Genomic DNA, 21,764 nt, shown 5'->3' with positions numbered 1-21,764 from the left:
ATATGTTTTAATCAAAACTATTTGGCATGAAAAAACACATTTTACTGTGTTCACTTCGATAAACAATAAACATGTAAAGCTTGTAGTATTCTGATGAAATCAAATGAAAATATAGAATGCAGTCTGTTGATTTTTTTATGCAATAAACCATGGATAATTCTAATGTGTGGCCCCGTCTACTAACGAAAAAAATAACTAAATTTCGCTCACAACTTTATGCATTCAAGTGATATTTTTACTTTAAAACACTTTGTATAACATAAAATAACCTTGTCCCATATCAATAGAGTATCTTGAGATTCATTTACGTTAACTAGAAGCAGGAAAATCGCTCTGATTTTATCTAATTACAGCAAAATAAACTTACCTCGCTATTGTCCTCAGCTGATATCCAAACCGAAATATTGAATGCTATTTTTGTATTTTATAATATAATAGTAATATGAAAATACACACAATATTATTGGATGCAGTGAAGTAAAGCATAACTTTTTAAAAGATCCATGGAAAAGATGCATATTCATTATGTTTGTATTTTATCAAACGATACTAGTATGTGAATAATACATACGCTAATTTTATTTCTCCCGTATGATGCGATCCCTTAAAATTAGCTCCAAATTTAGGTCTTCAAAAGTCACATGATACAGTATCTTTATTGTTTTTCGACAGCTACAGAGAAAGTAAGTAAAGAAAGTTATGTTTGATTTTTGGTATTGAAAAGTTTTATTTGTCTTTATTGATTTTAAAGTCTTGTGTTAAGAGTTTATGACTGTAATGCTATCTTATTTTACCAACCTTTGATCATTAGTAGCAGAAAAGCCATGAGTCACTTGAGGTCAGAAAACTGTGGATATGCTATCATTCATTACGGTAAAATGTTGAACTCTATGATAACATAACTATATCTGTATTGTAAGTGTATAACAACTATATCTGTACTTATTGTATATATCTGATTTACTTCTACTGTAGAATTTTGAGGGTCAACAACTTATCAGATTTGTTACTGGCTTGAATAATATCCTTTAGATCAGGTAGATCAAGGGTCCCCAACCTTTTTGCATGAAAGGACCACAATAATATTACAAATTTAGATGAGGGCCACACATTAGAATTATCCTAGGTTTGAAAAAAAGTTTACATTTCTAATCTGCGTATTTACATTACCTGTCTATAGAAATTGAGTCTGTTATTGCTATATAGGTACCGTTGCTAAAAGATATGGTAAGTACTAGCTTATCTTTTTTACTAGACACAGAAAGACAGGATAGAAATACTCCTATTTAGCTCAGATATAATTATCTATAGAGAACTGGCCATTTACTGCTAAATGGGTACTGTTGCTACAAAGAAAAAATTGTGTACAAGAAAAACTAGTTTATCTTTTTACTGGACACACAAAGACAGGATAGTGATAATCCTATTTAGCTCAAATATAATTATATATTTGACTCTGCATCTTTTGTTCATATACGAAACAAACCTTCGGTCTTAACATTAGGATTAGGATTTACTAGCGCCAAGCTGGAAACCGGTAGAATTAAAATTACACTTGTGATATCCAGGGACTATTGGTATCTATACCAGGTCACGGGGCATGTATACCCAGAATGCCCACGGCGACCTGTGACCCACCTGTTATTTTCCTACCGCCTTTAAGATAAGACATGTTTACTGTCTATCTGATTTAAAGCCGGTTTTCAGTTTGCCCGTTTTTTATCCATTTCATTCTTCATTTCTTATTACTTTTTCTTTCTCCGAGTGTGCTCAATGTGAGTGTGATCGGTAAGAGTGTATAAGTGGTATGATGGAGATTTTTGCCTCAACATCGGGATCGTCTGCCGTTTCAAAGAGGAGACAAAGGAAATGCCCAGGAGTCGGTGGCTTTCCATGTTCTAGATTTCTAACTTCGGTGTCGAAGGATCCTCATCCAACGTGTAGTAGGTGCAGGGAAAACGTATGTACGATTACTAATCCATGTTCTGTTTGTCGCGGTTGGTCGGTGGAACAGTGGAAAAAGTTCTATGACAAAGGCCAATACAAAAGGAAGGTGGTGACGCCATCTTTGGATGACCAAACCTTACCGGCTTCTTTTGTATCGGCAATAAACCAGGCTGCTCCATATGTTTCTCCACCTGCTTTTGATTTGTCCCATACCCCTTCGGTTTCTCCTAGCGATTCAGTATTGGAAACGTCAGGAGGGGTCTTGGGTAATTTTATGAATAATATGTACGCTCCTTTGTTCCCAGCAGGTAGAGGGGGAGCATCGCCATCTTTGTTCCAGGCGCCGGCTCCCGAAGCGCATAGGTTGGACGGTACGTGGTCAGTGCTAGGCCTACCAGGCGTACCAACCTTGGATGGTTTGCTTGCGCATTATATGGCGTCACGGTTCCAGCAGGGTCTGGCAGCGCTGAATGTTCCTCATCCCCCTGGCTTGCAATTTATGGGAAATAATGCTGCAGCTACGCCATCAAATTCAATGTTTACAGCGATGCAGAACGTGGGAGGTAGTTTGGCAGCAAACGTGCAGTTGCCGGCAGAAGCCTCACAGTCTCTCCCTACGAGATGGGTGACGTCACAACATACGTCATACACCGATATGGCAAGCGCGATGACGTCACAGACTGCTTCTCAGCCTATTTCACTGCACCCAGACTCAAATACGCCTTCTGACTCGGCAATGCAAACTGTAATGCAGAAATTACAGGATATAGAGAAGAGAATGGATAAGAGAGACAAAAAGAAAAGGTGTGATTCGCCTTCTTCGTCTTCTTCCTCTAGTTCGGTGTCATCGCTAAGTCCGATAACGTCACGGCGAGCGCCAGTCAAGCGTTGGAGGATTCGGGAGTTCGCGACTGATCCTCGGGCTAAGAGGAGAAGAGTGAATTCTTCTTCATCTTCAGACCAATACTGTCGTATCCAAGTCAGCAGGAAGGTCGGGAAGTCAGTGGCTAGTAAGCACAAAGCTAGCAGACGAAGCCGTTCGCAAGAATCCGAACAAGCGAGAGAGGCGACGGCCGACGGACTAGCGGCCGATGCGGAGTTGCCAGTTTGGATTACAAAGACTATGATACCGCAGGTAAAATCGACGTTGGCGGCGAAAGGTGCAGCAGAGGATAGAATGCAGGTCCCAGTTTCACCTGTAAGGCCATTCAAAATACGTACAAAGGATGGTAAAGCTCCTATTAAAAGTAACGAAAAATAGGAGTTGGCAACCTCGTCGGATAACGTTTGTGAATGGAAAAAGTGTCCGTCTGGATGAAAGGTCGAGGCCGAGTTCTCCGACGCTCGAAAACGATACCAATACTAATAGAGACGAAGTTATATCTGTTTCAAGGGAGCTTTCATCTTGGAGATCTAGACGAGGTTCTCGCTCTAGATCCATGAGCAGAGAAAGAGTGAGGCGTTCGCGTTCCCCTGCTGACTACTCGGGATCGAGCCAACCGCGGCCAGCAAAAATCAAAGAGACCGCGGCCGTAGGGGCAGGCGGCCGTGGAATTCCGGGCCGTTTGTCAGAAGATAGGGGTGAGACAACATCCCTTGTGACGGAGAACAGTACATTAGAGCCGGAGGAAGGAGAAAACCAAGAGTTTCTGGCCTCGTATGCAGAGGTGATTGATTTGATTCGTCAATTCAATAACCTTTCGGAGAAGACAGAAACACCGGCCAGTATGCTTCCTCCTGGAATTGACATGGCATTTGGATTAAAAAGGGATACCAAGGTGTCGTATGAATTGCCTTGTTCGAGTCATGCGGATTCTGTCTTACAACACGTAAACACAAAGATTGCAGGAAGGGATAATTCCTTAAGATCTAATAGATCATTTAAATTTATTCCCCCTCCAATGATGAAGCAAAGGAAATATTATACGACACCGAAGGTCCCTTTGCTGTCTAGACAAGTGAACCCTAATATTGTAAGATTAAGGCCTGGATTAACCTTGGATCAGGTTAAAATGGAGTGCCCTTTGATGACGTACCAAGAGGCTGCTACGTTAGAAGCAACAGCTTCTTCTGTCTTTCAGACTGCTTCTTGGTTAGATCTTTGGTCAACAGCAGTGGCGAAGATTGCATCCTCGGAAGTGAAAAGAAAGGTAGTGGATGAATCATTGTTCATTAGATTACTACAGTCAGTTCCAAGGCGATTGCGTACCTGACAAACTTAAGTGCCAATGTTAGGGCAAATATCCTGCTAATGAGGAGAGATGCAGCGTTGGCTAGACTAAGCCGCACTGTGGATTTGGATTCCCTGTTAGCGATGAGGAATGGGGATATCTTGGAGTCGCAACTGCTGTTGCCAGAGGTCATACTGGAAGAGGCGATAGATAGAAGAAGGATGGACACTAACGATAGGTTGGTGCAGCAGGCAGTTAGGAAAACGTCTAACAGTCAAGCTACTCCTTTGGAGGGGAGACAACAGCAAATATCTCGGAAGAAGACAGTGAGACATAACATCCCTAATAGAGCTACAAGACCCTCTTCCCCAAAGAGGCTAACTCATCGGCCCTTTCACAATAGAAACAACAGAGGGAGGGGCAGTAGGGGAAGAGGGAGAGGCTCAAGAAGATAGGATGGGCGCCTCTCATCACTCGGCCACACCAGTGGGGGGTTGCCTGGCAAATCACTGGAAGGTGTGGCAGGAACTAGGGGCAGAGCAGTGGGTGGTGTATGTTCTCAGGATCGGGTATTTGATCCCGTTCGAGGTAAAACCCCGCCCCTGACAGATCAGGCCATTAACCCCACTTCGCTTATGCTCCCACGAATCTCAGAAGGCATTATTCTGCAAGACGAAGTGAAGAAGATGAAGGAAAAAGGAGCTGTGGAACAAGTATGCAGTCCGTCGAAAGGCTTCTACAGCAGGATTTTCCTGGTACCCAAAGCCAACGGGGAGTGGAGGACAGTATAGACCTCTCAACACTGAATCTGTTTATAAGGAAAACCAGTTTCAAAATGGAAACTCCAAAAACGGTTCTACAAGCAGTCAGGATCGGGGACTTTATGCTGACAGTCGATCTGAAGGACTCATACTTTCAGATACCAGTCCATCAGTCTTCAAGGAAATTTCTCCGCTTCAGTCTTGCAGGGAAAGCTTTCGAATTCAAGGTCCTGTGCTTCGGATTGACAACATCTCCTCAAGTTTTTACAAGAGTGTTCACTCTTGTGTCAACGTGGGCGCATGCTCAGGGGATCAGGCTAATAAGATATCTGGACGATTGGCTGGTGATAGCGAAGTCCAGAGAGAAATTACTCAGGGACAGGGTGACCCTCCTGCAGCTTTGTCACAGCCTAGGTATTGTGATAAATCAGGAGAAGTCGCAGTTGGACCAAGTCAACGTTTGGAGTATCTGGGAATGGTTATAGACACAACAGAAGCCAAAGTATTCCTGACAGACCAAAGAATAGAGAAATGCAAACAAGTGGTGAATGCCTTTCTGGGAAAACAAACACAGCCAGCAAGACAGTGGCAGGTGGTACTGGGAATCCTAACCTCCCTGGAGAAGCTAGTACACAAGGAAGGCTACACCTTCGTCCCTACAATGGAGGATGAAGGAGTTTTGGTCACCAATAGTAGATCACCCGTACGAGCAAATTCCCTTGTCGGCAGAAGTGAGGAAAGACTTGCTGTGGTGGGGGAACGACGACAATCCTGACAGTGGGTGTCCCCCTTCAACAGTCCTCTCCGGACCTCTTGCTGTTCTCTTCGGATGCGTCCACTAGAAGGCTGGGGAGCCCATATGGAGGAGTTGATGGTGTCAGCAAAATGGAGTTGCAAGGACAGAGAACTCCATATAAACGTGCTGGAGTTAAAAGCAGCGTTTCTAGCTCTACAGGAATTCAGGGAGAGAGTAAAGGGACACTCAGTGGTATTGATGTCAGACACACCACAGTAGTAGCTTATATAAACAAACAAGGAGGCCTAGTTTCTCGGCAGTGTAGAGAACCTGGTAGACATCAGGGCCAGGTATATTCCGGGAAAAAGAAACATAGTGGCCGACAAGTTGAGCCGCAGGGATCAGATTCTGGGAACGGAGTAGTCCTTGCACCAACAGGTAGTGGACAGGATGCTCATGTTTTTGGGAAGGACCGATCATAGACCTATTCGCAACCAGGTACAACAAAAAGTAGGAAGTGTATTGTTCGGTAGTCCCAGACGCAGAGGCAGTAGCAGAAGATGCTCTACAACACCGTTGGGACAATCTGGACGTGTACGCATTTCCTCCATTTTGTCTAATCCAGCAGGTTCTGAACAGGATAATGCGGTCTCAGAACCTCAAGATGACCCTGGTAGCTCCGTTATGGCTGAAGGCAGAGTGGTTTCCAGACCTACTGGAACTCCTAATTGATGTGCCAAGAGTTACCCCCATGGAGCAACCTACTGTGTCAGCCGCACATGGAGAGGTACCACCAGTCGGTGAAGTCCCTATCGCTGCACAGGTGGAGACTGTCAAGTATCTCCTCCGAGCGAGAAGGTTTTCGCAGAAAGCAGCAACTCAGATGGCAGGAAATATCAGAAAATCATCTGCGACAGTATACCAAGGAAAGTGGTCAGCATACTGTGATTGGTGTCGTAGAGGGAACTTGTCTCCACTCGGTACCACTATTCAGCAGTTAGCAGACTTTCTGATATATCTCAGAACAGAAAAGCATATGTCTGTATCTGCAGTGAAGGGGTACAGGGCTGCTCTAGCCTTAGTCTTACGAATGAAAGGGGTGGACATTTCGTCTTCATGGGAGTTGGCCATGCTGATGAGGAGCTTTGAACAGTCATGTCCACCAAAGGAACTAAAAACGCCCCAGATTGGGTGATCTGACCATGGTACTGAGTAGTCTGACAAAACCCCCCTACGAACCACTAAGGCAGTCCACGGATAGGAGCCTGACCCTGAAGACAGTCTTCTTATTGGCCCTGGCTTCAACCAAAAGGGTGGGGGAGATACATGGCCTGTCATATCTCATAAAGCACTCGAGAGGTTGGAGGTCAATGGTATTTGAGTTTGTTCCAGAATTCGTGGCCAAGACCCAAAACCCAACAATAGTGGATGTAGACAATGACAAAGATGAGATGCTTCTGTGCCCCGTCAGGGCACTAAGAGAGTACTTAAGAAGAACAAGGCACCTCAGGCCGGGGTGCCGGAGGTTGTTTGTAAGTACAGGAAGGAACAAGAAGGATGTGTCCAGGAATACAATATCGTTTTGGCTAAGGGAGACGATCAGAAATGCTTATATGACAGAAGACAGGGGGTCAGATAGCCAGGTGGGAGCTAGAGCTCATGACATCAGGGGCTTGAGTGCTTCTCTGGCATTTAAGAACATGTCTGTGGAGAGTATTCTGAGAGCTGGTGTGTGGAAACGCCAAACAACTTTCACCTCATTTTATTTGAAAGACGTTGCCCATAGATCCTTGGACACTTTTTCCTTGGGTCCAGTGGTGGCGGCCCAACAAGTGATATAGCTCATCCAGTACCCCTAGCGGGTCAGTTTGCGTCTAGTCTAAGATGAAGGTATGAAAGTAGAATGAATGGGATGACTGGGTCTTGTTTTTTCTTTACTACTTTCTTCCTACTCCTTTAACTATGGGCAATATGAAGGAGGGTACCGTCATATGCTGGAACGGACTAGATGCAGGTGAGGTGGTCAGCCATACTGTGAGCTATCTAGGTTATGATATACTTTTCAGTAGCAACACACCCCTCTAGATAATAGGGGAGAGAGGGGTGAGGGTGGATCCAATTACAAGGGACAAGAGTAAACCATAGAATGGTATCAACACCCAGTGAGGGAAACCAATAGATTCGCTTAGATCTTTGGTTCTAGGTTCATTGTCTATTCTCTTGGAATTTCCCTAATATATTCGGAAATGGATAAGGTGGCAAACTCCCAGTCAGTTGTAAAGACTTACCTCCCTCCAATAAGTAAGTCTATCCTAATGTTAAGACCGAAGGTTTGTTCCGTATATGAACAAATACCAAATTTGTAACTAATTTGTATTTTTCATAACCAACAAACCTGAGGTCTTAACAGTTAAAGGCCCACCTCGAACCACCCCTCTAGCAGTCTAAACTGGGTTAGAAATATAACTGGTGGGTCACAGGTCGCCGTGGGCATGCTGGGTATACATGCCCCGTGACCTGGTATAGATGTCAATAGTCCCTGGATCTCACAAGTGAATTTAATTTTAATTCTACCGGTTCCAGCTTGGCACTAGTAAATCCTAATGTTAAGACCTCAGGTTTGTTAGTTATGAAAAATACAAATTAGTTACAAATTTGGTATTTTGGAAATAGAATACAGTGGACCCCCTTATTCGCATTATTGGCATTCGTGTATTTGTAGTATTTTTGTATGAGAAATATCCACAAATTCCTGTTGTTGTTGTTGTTGTTGTTGTTGTTGTTGTTGTTGTTTTTTTTTTTTTTTTGTGAAACTATTAAAAAGAAGGTATAAACATTTTACGTAGGGTTTTCTTGAGTTTTAACTAATAAAATAGGCAGTTTTAAGCGTTTTTATAGGAGTTTCAACTTTTTGCAGATTCTAGCCATTCACCAGGGGGGGGGGTGTTCTGGTACACATCCCCCATGAATACTAAGGAACACTGTATGTCCTTGCATTCCACTTCCTGTCAAGGTGGGAATCAGCTATTTAATTACTGGGTAAATTACATATACAAAAATAACATCTTTATAAAACTTTTTATATATACTTACCGAGTAAGGCAGTATAAAGCTTTTTATATATACTTAACCAGTACAGCAGTCCCAAGGTATAATTGGAAATACTGTATTTTTTTGTATTGTGTTCATGACTACTGATAAAAATTATTTACATTGTTCGTATGATTTACAGTGTATTTGTTAAGCTCATTCTGGGCCGACTTTCTCTCTTTCTCTCCATATTGCACATTATTTAAAATATTTGCTAATTATTTTAATGTTATTTTCCGGTAAATGCAGACTGGAAAATAACATTAAAATAATTATCAAATGTTTTAAATATTGTACAATGCACATGTTATATTATCCAAAAACACTTCACAGTAATATCCTTTCAAATATTCATCTTGCAATACCCCTCAAAGAGAGATAGAGAAAGCATACACCTGTTATATTTGGTCTGGAATGAGCTTAATAGATACAATACTACATTATGAGTACACTGTAAATTATTTTTATCATAAAAATCTTTATTTAGTCATGAACACAATATGAAAAAATATAGTAATTAGTGAATAAAGTGTTGCTCTAAGAAAAAAATTGATTTAGCAATAATTTTAATTGTTTTTACAAATATATAAAGAAAATGGGACGACTTCAATACTATGCGAGAAAGCTGTTATGCTTATGTATATGTATAAGGGCAACTTGATTAGTTGCCAAACATTCTGTAAGACAGATTTATTTAATTTGTATTAAACATTCTATTTTAAAAGTTCACTGCCTAATTTAGTAGTTGAAACAAAAATATACTGTAAATTATCATACTAAAACAATTAAATATCAGTTCAGATAAAAATACACCCCAAACCATCCTAAGTCATCTTAGATTAGTACCCTTTACAACTTTTATGTATATATGCCCCTAAAATGCTTATAACAATTATTTACTAATTTTCAAATATTAATATTAATGTAAACAGCAAAATATTTGAAAATTAACAAATAATTCTTATAAACATTTTAGGGGCATATATACATAAAAGTTGTAAAGGTTACTAATCTAAGATGACTTAGGATGGTTTGGGTTGTATTTTTATTTGAATTTATATTTAATTGTTTTAGTATGATAATTTACGGTATATTTTTGTTTCAACTACTATATTAGGCAGTGAACTTTTAAAAATAGAATGTTTAATACAAATTAAATAAATCTGTCTTACAGAATGTTTGACAACTAATCAAGTTGCCCCTATATTATACATCTAAAACATAATAACCCTTTTCTCGCCATAGTATTGAAGTCATCCCATTTTTCTTTATATTTTGTTAAAAACAATTAAAATTATTACTAAATTGATTTTTTTCATAGAGCAACGCTGTTTATTCACTAATTACTATATTTTTTCATATAGTGTTCTTGACTAAATAAAGATTTTTATGATAAAAATAATTTACAGGGTAGTACTTACAATGTAGTATTGTATCTATTAAGCTCATTCCAGACCAAGTATAACAGGTGAATGCTTTCTCTCTCTCTCTCTCTCTTTGAGGGATATTGTAAGATGAATATTTGAAAGGATATTACTGTGAAGTGTTTTTGGATAATATAACATATGCATTGTACAATATTTAAAACATTTGATAATTATTTTAATGTTATTTTCCAGTCTGCTTTTACTGGAAAATAAAATTAAAATAATTAATGAATATTTTAAATAATGTGCAATATGACTTTGAATGGTTTGGGGTGTATTTTTATGTGAACTGATATTTTATTGTTTTAGTGTGATAATTTTATGGTATATTTTTTTTCAACAACTAAATTAGGCAGTGAACATTTAAAATGTATGGTTAAAGCATTTTCATTTAAGGGGTACAGAGTATTTGGCAATTATAAAAGTTTTTAGAGGGGATTTTGCGTTTCTGCCGTGGGTTCTGGAACCTTTCCCTTGGAAAAAGTGGGGATCACTGTATGGACCATTTTGAGTGTTGTCTTTTGCAGGTGCCTATAAGAAACCAGTAACCGGAAATATTAGTTTTAATGTATGTTATGGCTCTTTTGTTATTGTCAGACAAAGGATACATTTTGAGGTCATACTAAGTAAAAGGGTGAAGCAATTGTGCTTGCGATTTATAATGCATGATTAGTTTAAACTCGTGTTTGTTCTTGCAAACTCATTTGCCTTTTCCCTTATAATTCTCACTTCTAGGTACCTTTTAAAAGGACCCAAGGAATTTCCTAAGGTGTACCACTTTATTATCTTTGCATCTAACCTTATGAGATGTAATACAGGCTATTTATATTGTTAAGGAAGTTCTGGAACAAAGTTCATGATGGGGCCAATGTCATTTTACTTAATATTCCAGTGTACTATCATGTTCATGTTAGTCTTGGGCATTATTGGACAACTATAAAGGGCCCCATACACTGAGTGATTGTCTGTATTGTTCGCAAAAAAGATTGTGTAGTATGGGCTTGTCTGAATGCAAAAGTGGGCGGAGTTTCATGTCTGAACTATCTCTGCAGGAATCTGTCTCGACCAGGTTGCTGGGTAGCGACTTGTGTCTGTCATACACAGGTCGTTCGATGTATGGGTTTATCTGGCGAAATAACGTTATCGCGCCCGTCTCTTGTAGAGATGAGGTCATGTTTTCCCAAGACAAAATCTTTGATCAGACTGAAATCGTTGCAGAGGTTGTTCATACTGCCTGAATTGTGTGTGTGTTTGTCGAAAACAACAATCGTTCAGTGTATGGGGCCCTTAACACTATATCACATACTGACATGTGTGACCTTAGGAGACATTACTAGTCAAATCAGTCAGTGCTTCTGTGATCCTATAAGATGAGTGTTTTAAATCAGGTCTAGTCAGTCAGCATATCTGTTATACTTGCTGGTCATTGATTACAATAAGCAAGCTGGCTGTTTTTATTACCTCTTGGATATAAAATAGCAACAGTTTTATATGTTTAGGTCATGAAAATTTTTGGGAATTATGCATTTTTTGGGAGGTTAGAAAGCATTACCATATTTTTAAGAACATTTTTTTTTTCTTACTGTGTTCATATTTAATTTTGGGATTCGACTGTAATGTGCAGTGATTCATAAATTAACCAAATTTGAAAAATGCAACACTACATCCATATGTCAAGTATAAGTGTTGTTTTTTTTTTTTCCAGGAAAAGATTGTAGCTATGGCAACAATAAACCCTACTAGAAATTTACAGTTGGAGCTCCTAGGTGAGGGAAACCTTCCTGAAGATCATGCAAGAAAAGTTACCCAATTAAAAGATTTGATGGAGAGGTGCCTGATGTTAGATCCTGCCAAGCGTGCTACTATAGACAATTGTTTAATGCACCAGTTTATAAGGGAGAAAATGTAGATCTCATAGAAGCTTTGGTTGTGATGCCAGTGGTTAAAAAGATTGGACATGTGTACTAACGCATTATGTAGTTATTCAGTAGTGGTTGATATGTATTACATATAAAAATATAAAATTTTCTTTGATTTGAGAAGCATATTTCCTTAATATTATTGTGATTGTTCCTGAAAAGACTTTATTTGATGTTATATGTCATTTTCTATTTGCATGTATAGTATGTATTCACATTGGTAATCAGGGTCTATCAATTGCTCCTTTTTTTCCATATTAGTAATTTTTTTTGAACAATTACTATGCTTTTACTTTTTTACTGCAATTTATTGTGTAAAAACACCCTAGCAAAGTCACTCAGGAGTAAAATATGCTTATGTCATTTGATATGATTTGTAAATATACAAATCTATGACAGATTACAGTATTTTCAGGTAATATATGAAAGAGGTCATGGCCTTTTCTGTATTTAAGTTAAAAAGGTTGTGCAAGATATCACCCCCTCAGAGTCAACAAAAACAGCAATAAATTATCTAGATTTACTTAGTTTTTGCAGATTTTTATGACATTAAAAGTTAACTCTTTTTGTTGTCATAATTTGTGATAAATCTCTAAACTAGATCATAGTTTATGAAACTTAGTTTCATCTTTTATTTGAATACGGATAGCCTTTAGAAGGAAACCAGTTTTAAATATCAATAAACCACCAACTACTTTTAAATTTCAATACACCACCAATTTTAATTTCTGGTTACAAGAAATCTTTAATTAATTTTTTTTAAAACATGACATTCATGTAGGTATAATGAAGTCAAATGTTATTATGTATTGATAATGAAGATCATTGAATAATTTAACCAAAATTTATTGTGGTGTCTGTGTATCACTGAGGCAATAATATGCTTGAGTTAATTGTAGTGTATTTTATCAAGTACATGATTAAATTAAACAAAATTTATAATATTCTTTTAAGTAGCAGTGGGATTTTGAACACCCCCAGATTATTTTCATCAATGAAATATTGGTTTTATAAAATTTTTAAGTTGTATTTTCAGTATGATGATCATAAATTTCTCTCTTTAGAGTACTATAATACAATTTGCATCATTAATAAAGAGGAATATGAAAGTTTTCACTACAGAAGTAACGTAAAAAATATGTTTATCCTAACCACCCATTGAGTATATCTTGTCAGTGACAGATAAAGTTTGCATCATAATCTTCTCTATTGAAATATGGCTGGTTGGATTACGGTGGCCCCATTTTTACACAGAAATAGGCTCCAGAACCTACTGCAGAAATGCAAAATTCCCCTCTAAAAATGCTTATAACTGTCTAATACCTATTTTAACATTTCACTGCATAATTTGATAGTTTTAAAAAAAATATATACCTTAAATTATCATACTAAAATGGTTTAATATTTCAAACAAAAATAAATCCCAAAACACCCAAAGTAACCTTACATTACAGTACTCTCCTACTACTGTTAAGTAGGCTATATACACCACTAAAACGCTTATAACTTGAGACCACTAAAACACTCATAACTAGAGAGTTCAAAAAAAAATATACCTCAAACTATTATCTCAGAACACCGTAATATCATTTCAAAGTCATGTTGCAGAATGAAGTACCAGCCTACAACTGTTAATCTCAAGTATCCCCTATCATCCAGAAGCACGTTTTCTTTGCCCTACAGCATCATTCTGTGCATATGATAATGATAATGCACTGGGTGTGCATTTTACATATAGTGTTGGGTGTACATTTTACGCATAGTACAACTATTGATATTTTCCTGTTATAAGATGATTGTGAAATGATATTTACTGTACAGGTACATATTTCAGGATAGTACTATTGTATAGAGCATATCTAAAGTACATGGGTAGTTTAGAACAGCGGCACACAACCTCCAAAGAAAATGCTCTGTTTATATGTCATGTTAGTATTTTTGTGATTACGTACAAATACATTTATGATAAAAAAATTATTTATACTACAGTAAGTTCTTGGTTTGTCATTTTGTGGTTAATCCTCAACACCTCCCAAAATTTATTTAAAAAATTCTTGTGCTATCATTCTCTTGATGACAATTTTTGTTCTCTCCCTCTCTCTCTTTCATGGATACCAGTATGTACTGTAATGTACATATCCTTTTAATGAAAATAATATCAATTACTCTACCATAAACATAAAAATACATGAAAACAAACAAATCCATGAATTTCACAACATGATGGAGGTATACTATTGTTGCCACATTTTTTGCTTGTCTCATTTATAGTATCATATTTCATTACCTATTTAGTTTACTATGATTAGCACACACTATAACAGTACACAAGAGAATATTTTATCACAGTTGTTTCATCACAAATTAATGTAAAAGTATTTAAAAAAAAAAATTTCATGCAAGATGGTAAGGACTAACCATGTTTGTATTAAAATAAATGATTCCTAATAATATGTACTACTAATTTTCAAATAATAATAATATACTGTAACTGTATCATTTATGATTTTCTTTAGTAAAGAATGTGAAATTGTAAAGAAACCTAATTCATGCCCAATCTTCTCTGAAAGCTGTGAAACAAGGGGGAGGGGGAACCTGTCAAATATCTTGTGGTACAGTTTCACCCTCCCACCTCACTCACAGCTTTCAGAGAAGATTGGGCATGAAATAGGTTTCTTTACAATTTCACACTGTTTACTATAGAAATGCATAAATGTTTTATTACAGTATATTATTATATGAAAATTAGTAAGTACTTATCATGAGGGAAATCTCTTTTAATGAAAAAATACAGCAATTAGTAAATACACAATGTTGCTCTATGAAAAAAAAGCAAATTAGTGATAATTTTAGAGATACAGCCCAAAACCATTCCACAAGTTAGTGAAATTTTCCCCACAGACAAGTGAGTGATGTGTTGAAAAATCACTTGCAACAATATGAAATGCAGAAACGTGAAATGCGTAAAAAAGGGGCACTGTAATCATTTCAAACAACTCTAGTTACAGTGTAGCATATAAATTATAGTTTTACATAGGTGTTAAGTTTTGACCAAAGTTTGTCTTTTCTCCTATTTGCTAAAAAAAAAAAATTACTTACTCCAGGTACTCAATCACTACTTTCACTCAGTACTGTGAATCAGTTTTTATTAAAAAGCTGAAAAGGTCATACCTTCCACAGACAAGAAACTGCTTATTTGCAGAACTTAGCTGGAATATGTAGCCTGAAACTAAAATATATTTCATTAGTTTCGATTTCTTATATAACCTCTCATTTCAAAAGCTAGATTTAAAACAATGTTCACATGCACAAAAAAAATTCTTCAGTTAACTGATTAAATGTAGTTACTAGTAAACAAGCTTTGCAATTTATACTGAAGTAGCTATATTTCCCAAGGAAAAAAACTGTTCTAATTTGTCATTTGAATTACACTTAAAATCATCTGACAGACATACAAAGCAAACTGTCTTAGCCAACATACCCTTTTTATGAATAAAAAGTCGATGTACATATTTTGTTTGTAGGCGTAGTATATAAAATTTTCAGAAAAAACTCCACAATATATTTTCTTCATCAGTATAATTAAAAACATTTTTTTGAACTAACTATTGTCTTTTTATATAGTTATCATAAAAGGGATTTTGACGAAGGAAAAATCTATTTCTGGGCAAGGGCCCGTGTCGCCCAGTGAAATGTCCTTTTAGCACACATTTCTAAGGTAAATATTAATAACATTACCAGAGAAAAAACTAAAATGGAATGTCAGAGTATTCTGACTCGCTCACCTTATATAAAAAGGTGCGCGTGAAACCACTACCACGGGTCTCTTACCATTTAGATCCAACCTTCTACAAAATCCCCCTACTAGAGAGGGCCGACACACGGCCTACACCAGCAACTACTACTACTAGCACTCCCAACGCCAACACAAGCGCCTCTAGCGGTCATCCTTGGAGTTAGGTGTTAAGCTTGGGCCCAAGGGTGGGTGTAAGAAGGGTGGAATTTTACTGGGCGACACGGGCCCTTGCCCAGAAATAGATTTTTCCTTTGTCAAAATCCCTTTTCTGGCCTCAGCCCGTGTCGCTTCGTGAAATAGTACCAGAGAAATGGCCACAAGCTTGAGATAAGATATAAAATGAGTAAGGGAATAAAGAAAAAACAATTGCCATTAAAGTACTATAATCTGGAACTTATTACTACAAAGATTATAATACATACTTAAAATTAATTATGCCAACTTACAATAACCTTAAAACTATACAATACAATAGGTTATATACATGTGTGAGTAGTCCTAGCAAAAAAATTAGGAAAACATCACAATATGTGCCCTTTTTGGCAGCTAAGGCTAAAAAAGGGATGAGTACCTGGAGGCAGGATCACAGGAAGAATGTCAGTGAGGCAGGTAGAAAGGAGATCTGGATCTATACTAAACTACTTAGGCAGTGTCAGGAGAAACTGTGTTTCCCGCCGCCACTGCTGAAAATTTAAGAGCTTCTAAGGATTTAAGGTAGTGGCGTTTGAATACTGTCGGCGATTTCCAGCCTGTATACTTTTTTAGATCATCAAAATTCATATGCTGGAAATAGTTGATCGAGGTGGCTACTGCCCTAATGTCTTGGATTTTGGGGAATGAATTTGGGTTGGTTTGCTTAATAAAGTACAGGATCTGTTGCCTAATACCTTTTAAAGAAATAGTGCCACCTTTTTCTCATAAATAAAGGGCCAGAGGAACTCGTGGATGTCCTGACAAGATATGCTCGTAAGGCCGTAACTGGACATAAAGAGGGGTCTTGAGGAAGAGGGAGGATCTTCCAAGGGGCCCAATTCCAGTAGGAGTGGGAACCAGTTGTTCTTGGGCCAATTGGGGGCTACTAGGGCAACTTGTCCCTTGAAAGTCCTGAGTTTGTTCAAAACTTTCAGAAGATGATTCACTGGAGGAGAGATGTATACTTTCTTCCACTGATTCCAATCTATGGCCATGGCGTCCGTGGCATAAGCCAGAGGGTCCAGGTTGGGAGCCACATAGCAGGGAAGCTTGTGGTTCGACTCTGTGGCGAAAAGATCCACCTGGAGTCCTGGAACCCTCTGGCAGATCCACAGAAACGAACGCCTGTCCAGAGACCACTCCGACTCGAGAGGGACTGAGCAAGACAAGGTGTCTGCTATCACATTCTTCACTCCCGCTAGGTGAGTGGTGGACAGGTGCCATTTGTGCTTGGCTGCTAGAGAAAATATGGCTATCATGACATGGTTCACATGGCTTGATTTGGAGCCTCCTCTGTTGATGCAGTGTACTACTACTGCGCTGTCTAATACCAGCTTGATGTGAGATCCCTTGGCTGGCAGAAGTCTCTTCAGAGTGAGGAATACCGCCATAGCTTCCAATACATTGATGTGAAGCCGACGGAATTGGAGGGACCAAGTCCCTTGTACTTTTTTGTACTGAGAGTATCCTCCCCAGCCGCTTAGTGAAGCATCCGTGTGGATAACTAATGCCGGAGGGGGGAACTGGAGAGGAGTTGACTTTAATAAATTCTTGGTCTCCGCCCAGGGGCTGAGTCGTTTGCGAAGTATCGCCGAGATGGCTGACAATTTGTCCCGGGACTTGTTGTTTGCTCTCGAGTGCCAGACATGGTTTATGTCTATTAGTCTTGCCTTCAGTAGAACGTCTGTTACTGAGGCAAATTGAAGAGAGCCTAGGATTCTCTCCTGGCTTCTCCTTGATGTCTATTTGCACTTGAGAAATTGCTTGGTTGCTTTGGCTATTTCTTTCCTCTTGGACAGCAGAATTGATAGAGTGTGGGAGTTCAGATCCCACTGAAAGCGAGAGTCCGGTGTTAGCCTGGACTTGGTCTTGTTTATCTGGAACCCTAGATGTTCCGGAAACTGTATTACTTTGACCGTTGCTTTGTGGCACTCTTCGATACTTGTTGCCCAAACGAGCCAATCGTCCAGATACGCAACTACCATTATCCCCTGAGACCTTAGCTGTTGAACTACTGTCTCTGCCACCTTCGTAAATATCCTGGGGGCCATGTTCAACCTGAAGGGCATTACCTTGAAGGAGAATGCCTGGTTCCCTAGCCTGAAACCTAGGTACGGGCGGAAGTGTCTTGCCACTGGGATATGATAGCATGCGTCTGTAAGATCGATAGAAGTGGTGACGGCCCCACGGGGAAGTAAGGTCCGCACCTGCGAGATAGTCAGCATTTTGAACTTGTCGCAACGAATGAATAAGTTTAGATGGGACAAGTCTAAGATTATTCTTCTTTTGGTTGAGCCTTTCTTTGGCACGCTGAACAAGCGACCTTGAAACTTTAAATGCCTGACTTTTGACACTACTCCTTTCTGAAGGAGTTCTTGGGCATACTCCATCAATTCCGATGTCGGTCGTTGATAGAAGGTCTTGGATGGAGGGGGACCTTTGGTCCAGCTCCACCCTAGTCCTTTGGACACAATGCTCTGTGCCCAATTGCTGAATCCCCAACTGTGACGATAAAGGAACAGTCTCCCTCCTACCTGAGGGTTCTCACTGACTCGGGGCAGGTCGTGACCCGTGTCCTCCTCATAGGTGTTTCCCTCAGCTGGTTGCTCTTCCGCCACGTCTTTGGCGAAATGCACCCCTAGCCCTGCTGCCCCTCCCGAACCTGTTAAAAGGTTGGAAAGCTTGGCCTTCGAACACTGGGTTGAAGGCCGGGGAGACCGCAAAAGAGGTGGAAGCTTGTCCCTGAGGAGTTAATAGTAGGAACTGCTGTTGAGTCTGAGCTTTTGAAGTGGAGGGCTGTGCCACCTGTGAGACTGGCACTACCTGCTGTTGTTGGGTAGCCTGGAAAGGCTGGAATTTCCTCGGCTTTTTAGTCTTTCTAGCTGAGGAAGTCGGGTCTGGCTTCCTTTTGCTTGAAAGGCCCCAACGAACCTTAAGACTGGTTGAGTCTTGTTGCTTTGTGTTGGACAGAGTCAACTATCGACTCTGGGAAGAGGTCAGCCCCCAGATCGAAGCCGCCAGCAACTTGTTGGGTTCGTGGCGGATGGTAGCTTCTTGCAGGACGTATTTTCTACAATTACGTCTTGCCACCGCGAAATCGTACAAGTCACATTGTACCGTATGGAGATGTGACTTGGCTATTAGCTTAAACAGAGGTTCGTTACCATATGTCAAGGCCGAAGCCTCTGTCATCACCAGGGTATTGAGGGATCTCCCCAACCTGGTTCTAGCGTCGAACTCTGTTTGTATGAGATTGTCTGGGAGCCTGGGGAGCCTTTCGCTAAATTGTGTTATAGCACAATCTGGCTTCAACTTCCCTACCGTAAAAGTGGCTGGAAGATCTGACCAAAGGTCATCGGTGCCTGGGAGGAGGAGAGACGTGGGCTCCGTTTCCCGAAGTTGAGGCATCGGTTCATCCCTCATCGCGGCCTGAAGAGTTAACTCCGCCACCTTTGTGGTGAACGGGATAGGGGTCTCTCCGTCCACCACAAAAATGGTAAAGGCGCTCTTGAAGGCTTGCATCTTGGTGTTGATGCACTCCCACTCCTCTAGGCTCCTCAGCCAATCTCGTTGAGCTTGATCACGACCGAAAATCACGCTCTCTTTGGGGATCTTATCCTCCCTCCTCATCGCTACCTTCGTAAGGCGGGCGTAACCAATGAAGGGGGGTTGCAAACCACCTGGGTGGAACTTGAAGTCCTCAAGCCTTCGAGTACCACAGTCCGCCAGCGTTAGTATCCCATCCTTAAAGGGGCCATAGGACGAGATCCTCCAAGGATTGCTCGCCGTATAAGGAGGGAGGGTGTTGTAGTCCGGCATGGCTTGAGCCGCCGTGCTGGGCTGTGGGAGAACTGCCAACGGATTCTCTCGGAGACCTGCCATCAGGTTCTCCTGGTTGGCCAGCCTTTCGGAAATGTTTCGGATCGACTGGCCTGACTCCTTGAAGGAAGTTGAGATGTGAGACAGCATCTCTTGAAACTTGTCTTGGACTAAGTTTCCCACAAAGCTTCCCATTTGCTGCATGATATTTGCAGTGAAGGCGTCGGTATCAAAGAGACTAGGTTCCTTGATTCCGCCGGGAGTCTTAGGACGAGTTCCCGTGGAGGTCGAAGGCTCAGGGTTAGCTGGGAGCTGAGCTTTGTCCCTCGAGGATTTGCCTCTGGACCCTTTAGAGTGAGAGGATGATGATTTCGTCTTCTCTGCTCCGGGATGGTGAGCCAGAGACTTATGAGAGGTAGAAGGCGCTGACTTCTTAGGCAGCGTCTTCTCAAGGGTCTTGGGTTCTCGCTTTCCCTCAACCTTAGGGATAGCTTGAGTGGACTTCGGCCTAACCGACAGTTCACTCTCTGAAAAACCTTGAAAGGAAGAGGAAGAAGGGATAGGAGAAGTCGATCCAGAAGGACCCAAGGGAAGCCCTTGAGCCCCCAACAAACCTGCCTCATCTAACAAACTTTCTGCTTCACCTACCACCATGGGCTCCCGGTCCAGATTGAGAGTCGCCACATCTTCGACGATTTCAGAGTTCCCCGGGTCTGCCAAGGCTTGGGCCACCTGATGTTGGATGGTGGCGATATACAGGGCCACTGCTGCCGGGTCGACGTAGGAGGTTGTCTTCCCGCTGGGGAAGATCAGGGCAGCCATCTTCTTGTCGAGGATGTAGGGCTGCCCCTTGGTAACATTCTTCCCGAATCCGCCAACCCAGGCTTTTAAGGTGGTTGACGCTGCGTCCCTGACGGCTTGAGCAGCCTGTAAGAGAAGGTTAATATAAACACTAAGCTAGGGAACTAAAAATTATATACTTATATCAAATTATATATCACTTATTAGGACTGTATACATATAGGCCAAATTATATAGCATCCGCTCTCCGTAGTATACTTACACCGGAGGTAACCTGATCTACAAGATCATAGCAGATTGTGCAACTCTTGTGGTGCCAGACCGCTATGTCCCCGTAGCAGATAGCGCAGACGGCATGGGTCCGGCAGACCTTGTGCCCACAGGGGTTCTGTAGGACGGCATTGCATCCTGATTCCTGGCAATGGGTGGCCTGTAAGTGAACAGATACATGAGTATCGACACTGAGTAACTGGATCAAGTCCAGAAAGTGATATATTGTAACACTGGAGGATACCGGAGTAAATCACATAGGGGTTAGCCTCTTCTTGCTCACCTGGTAAGTGGTGGTTGTCCGATATAGCTGGTATACTAGTTTCAGTATGATTCCGGTGTACCGGAATAAGGAGTTTCACCGAACTAGTTACCTGGCTATACGCCGGAGCGAGGAGTACGAGGATAGCGGGGAGGAGCATGAGGAGGCTAATAAAGACTAGTCGGAGGAGCGTAGCTCCGCCGTAACAAAAACTCGCAGGCCGGCGGATAACCCGGGTGGTGAGCGGGAGATCCGTCGGCTTAGTGAAACAAAACAACAAATAAATAATACTTAAATCAAGGCAATATAAAAGAGGTGCATGCAGCGGAGCTTCTCTCAGTCACCATCCCTAATGACTGGTGGAGTAAGCAGAACCCGCCGTCGGCGTGGTGGGGAAGGGTGGTGACTCGGGGTGAGAGAGAGAGCTGAACGGAACCCGAGGAGACCCGAGCGTGGTCGAGCCGGGTGGCCAGCCGAGCCTGAACGCACAAGGAACCCCCTTGGAACCGAGGGGTGAGAGCGGTAGGAGCTGAGTCAGCCTCGGAAGGTCCCCCGCTAACTCCCGTATCCCCC

The 21,764-nt window shown here is 40.8% G+C and overlaps 1 protein-coding gene across 1 annotated transcript in view; it reads left to right on the top strand.

Annotated features, from left to right (window-relative positions):
* Positions 1–15,299, top strand: part of LOC135198178 (serine/threonine-protein kinase PRP4 homolog) — a 277,937-nt gene extending 262,638 nt beyond the window's left edge. The window contains exon 17 of the mRNA XM_064225699.1: positions 11,838–15,299. Coding sequence (XP_064081769.1) covers positions 11,838–12,041 — 204 coding nt within the window. The 3' untranslated portion in view covers positions 12,042–15,299. The remainder of the gene's footprint in view (positions 1–11,837) is intronic.
* The last annotated feature ends 6,465 nt before the right edge of the window (positions 15,300–21,764 follow it).

This window comes from Macrobrachium nipponense, chromosome 21, assembly GCF_015104395.2.
Source record: "Macrobrachium nipponense isolate FS-2020 chromosome 21, ASM1510439v2, whole genome shotgun sequence".
Classification (NCBI taxonomy): domain Eukaryota; kingdom Metazoa; phylum Arthropoda; class Malacostraca; order Decapoda; family Palaemonidae; genus Macrobrachium; species Macrobrachium nipponense.
Note: the sequence above shows the minus strand (reverse complement) of the source record. Positions and strands in the feature narration are given on the sequence as shown.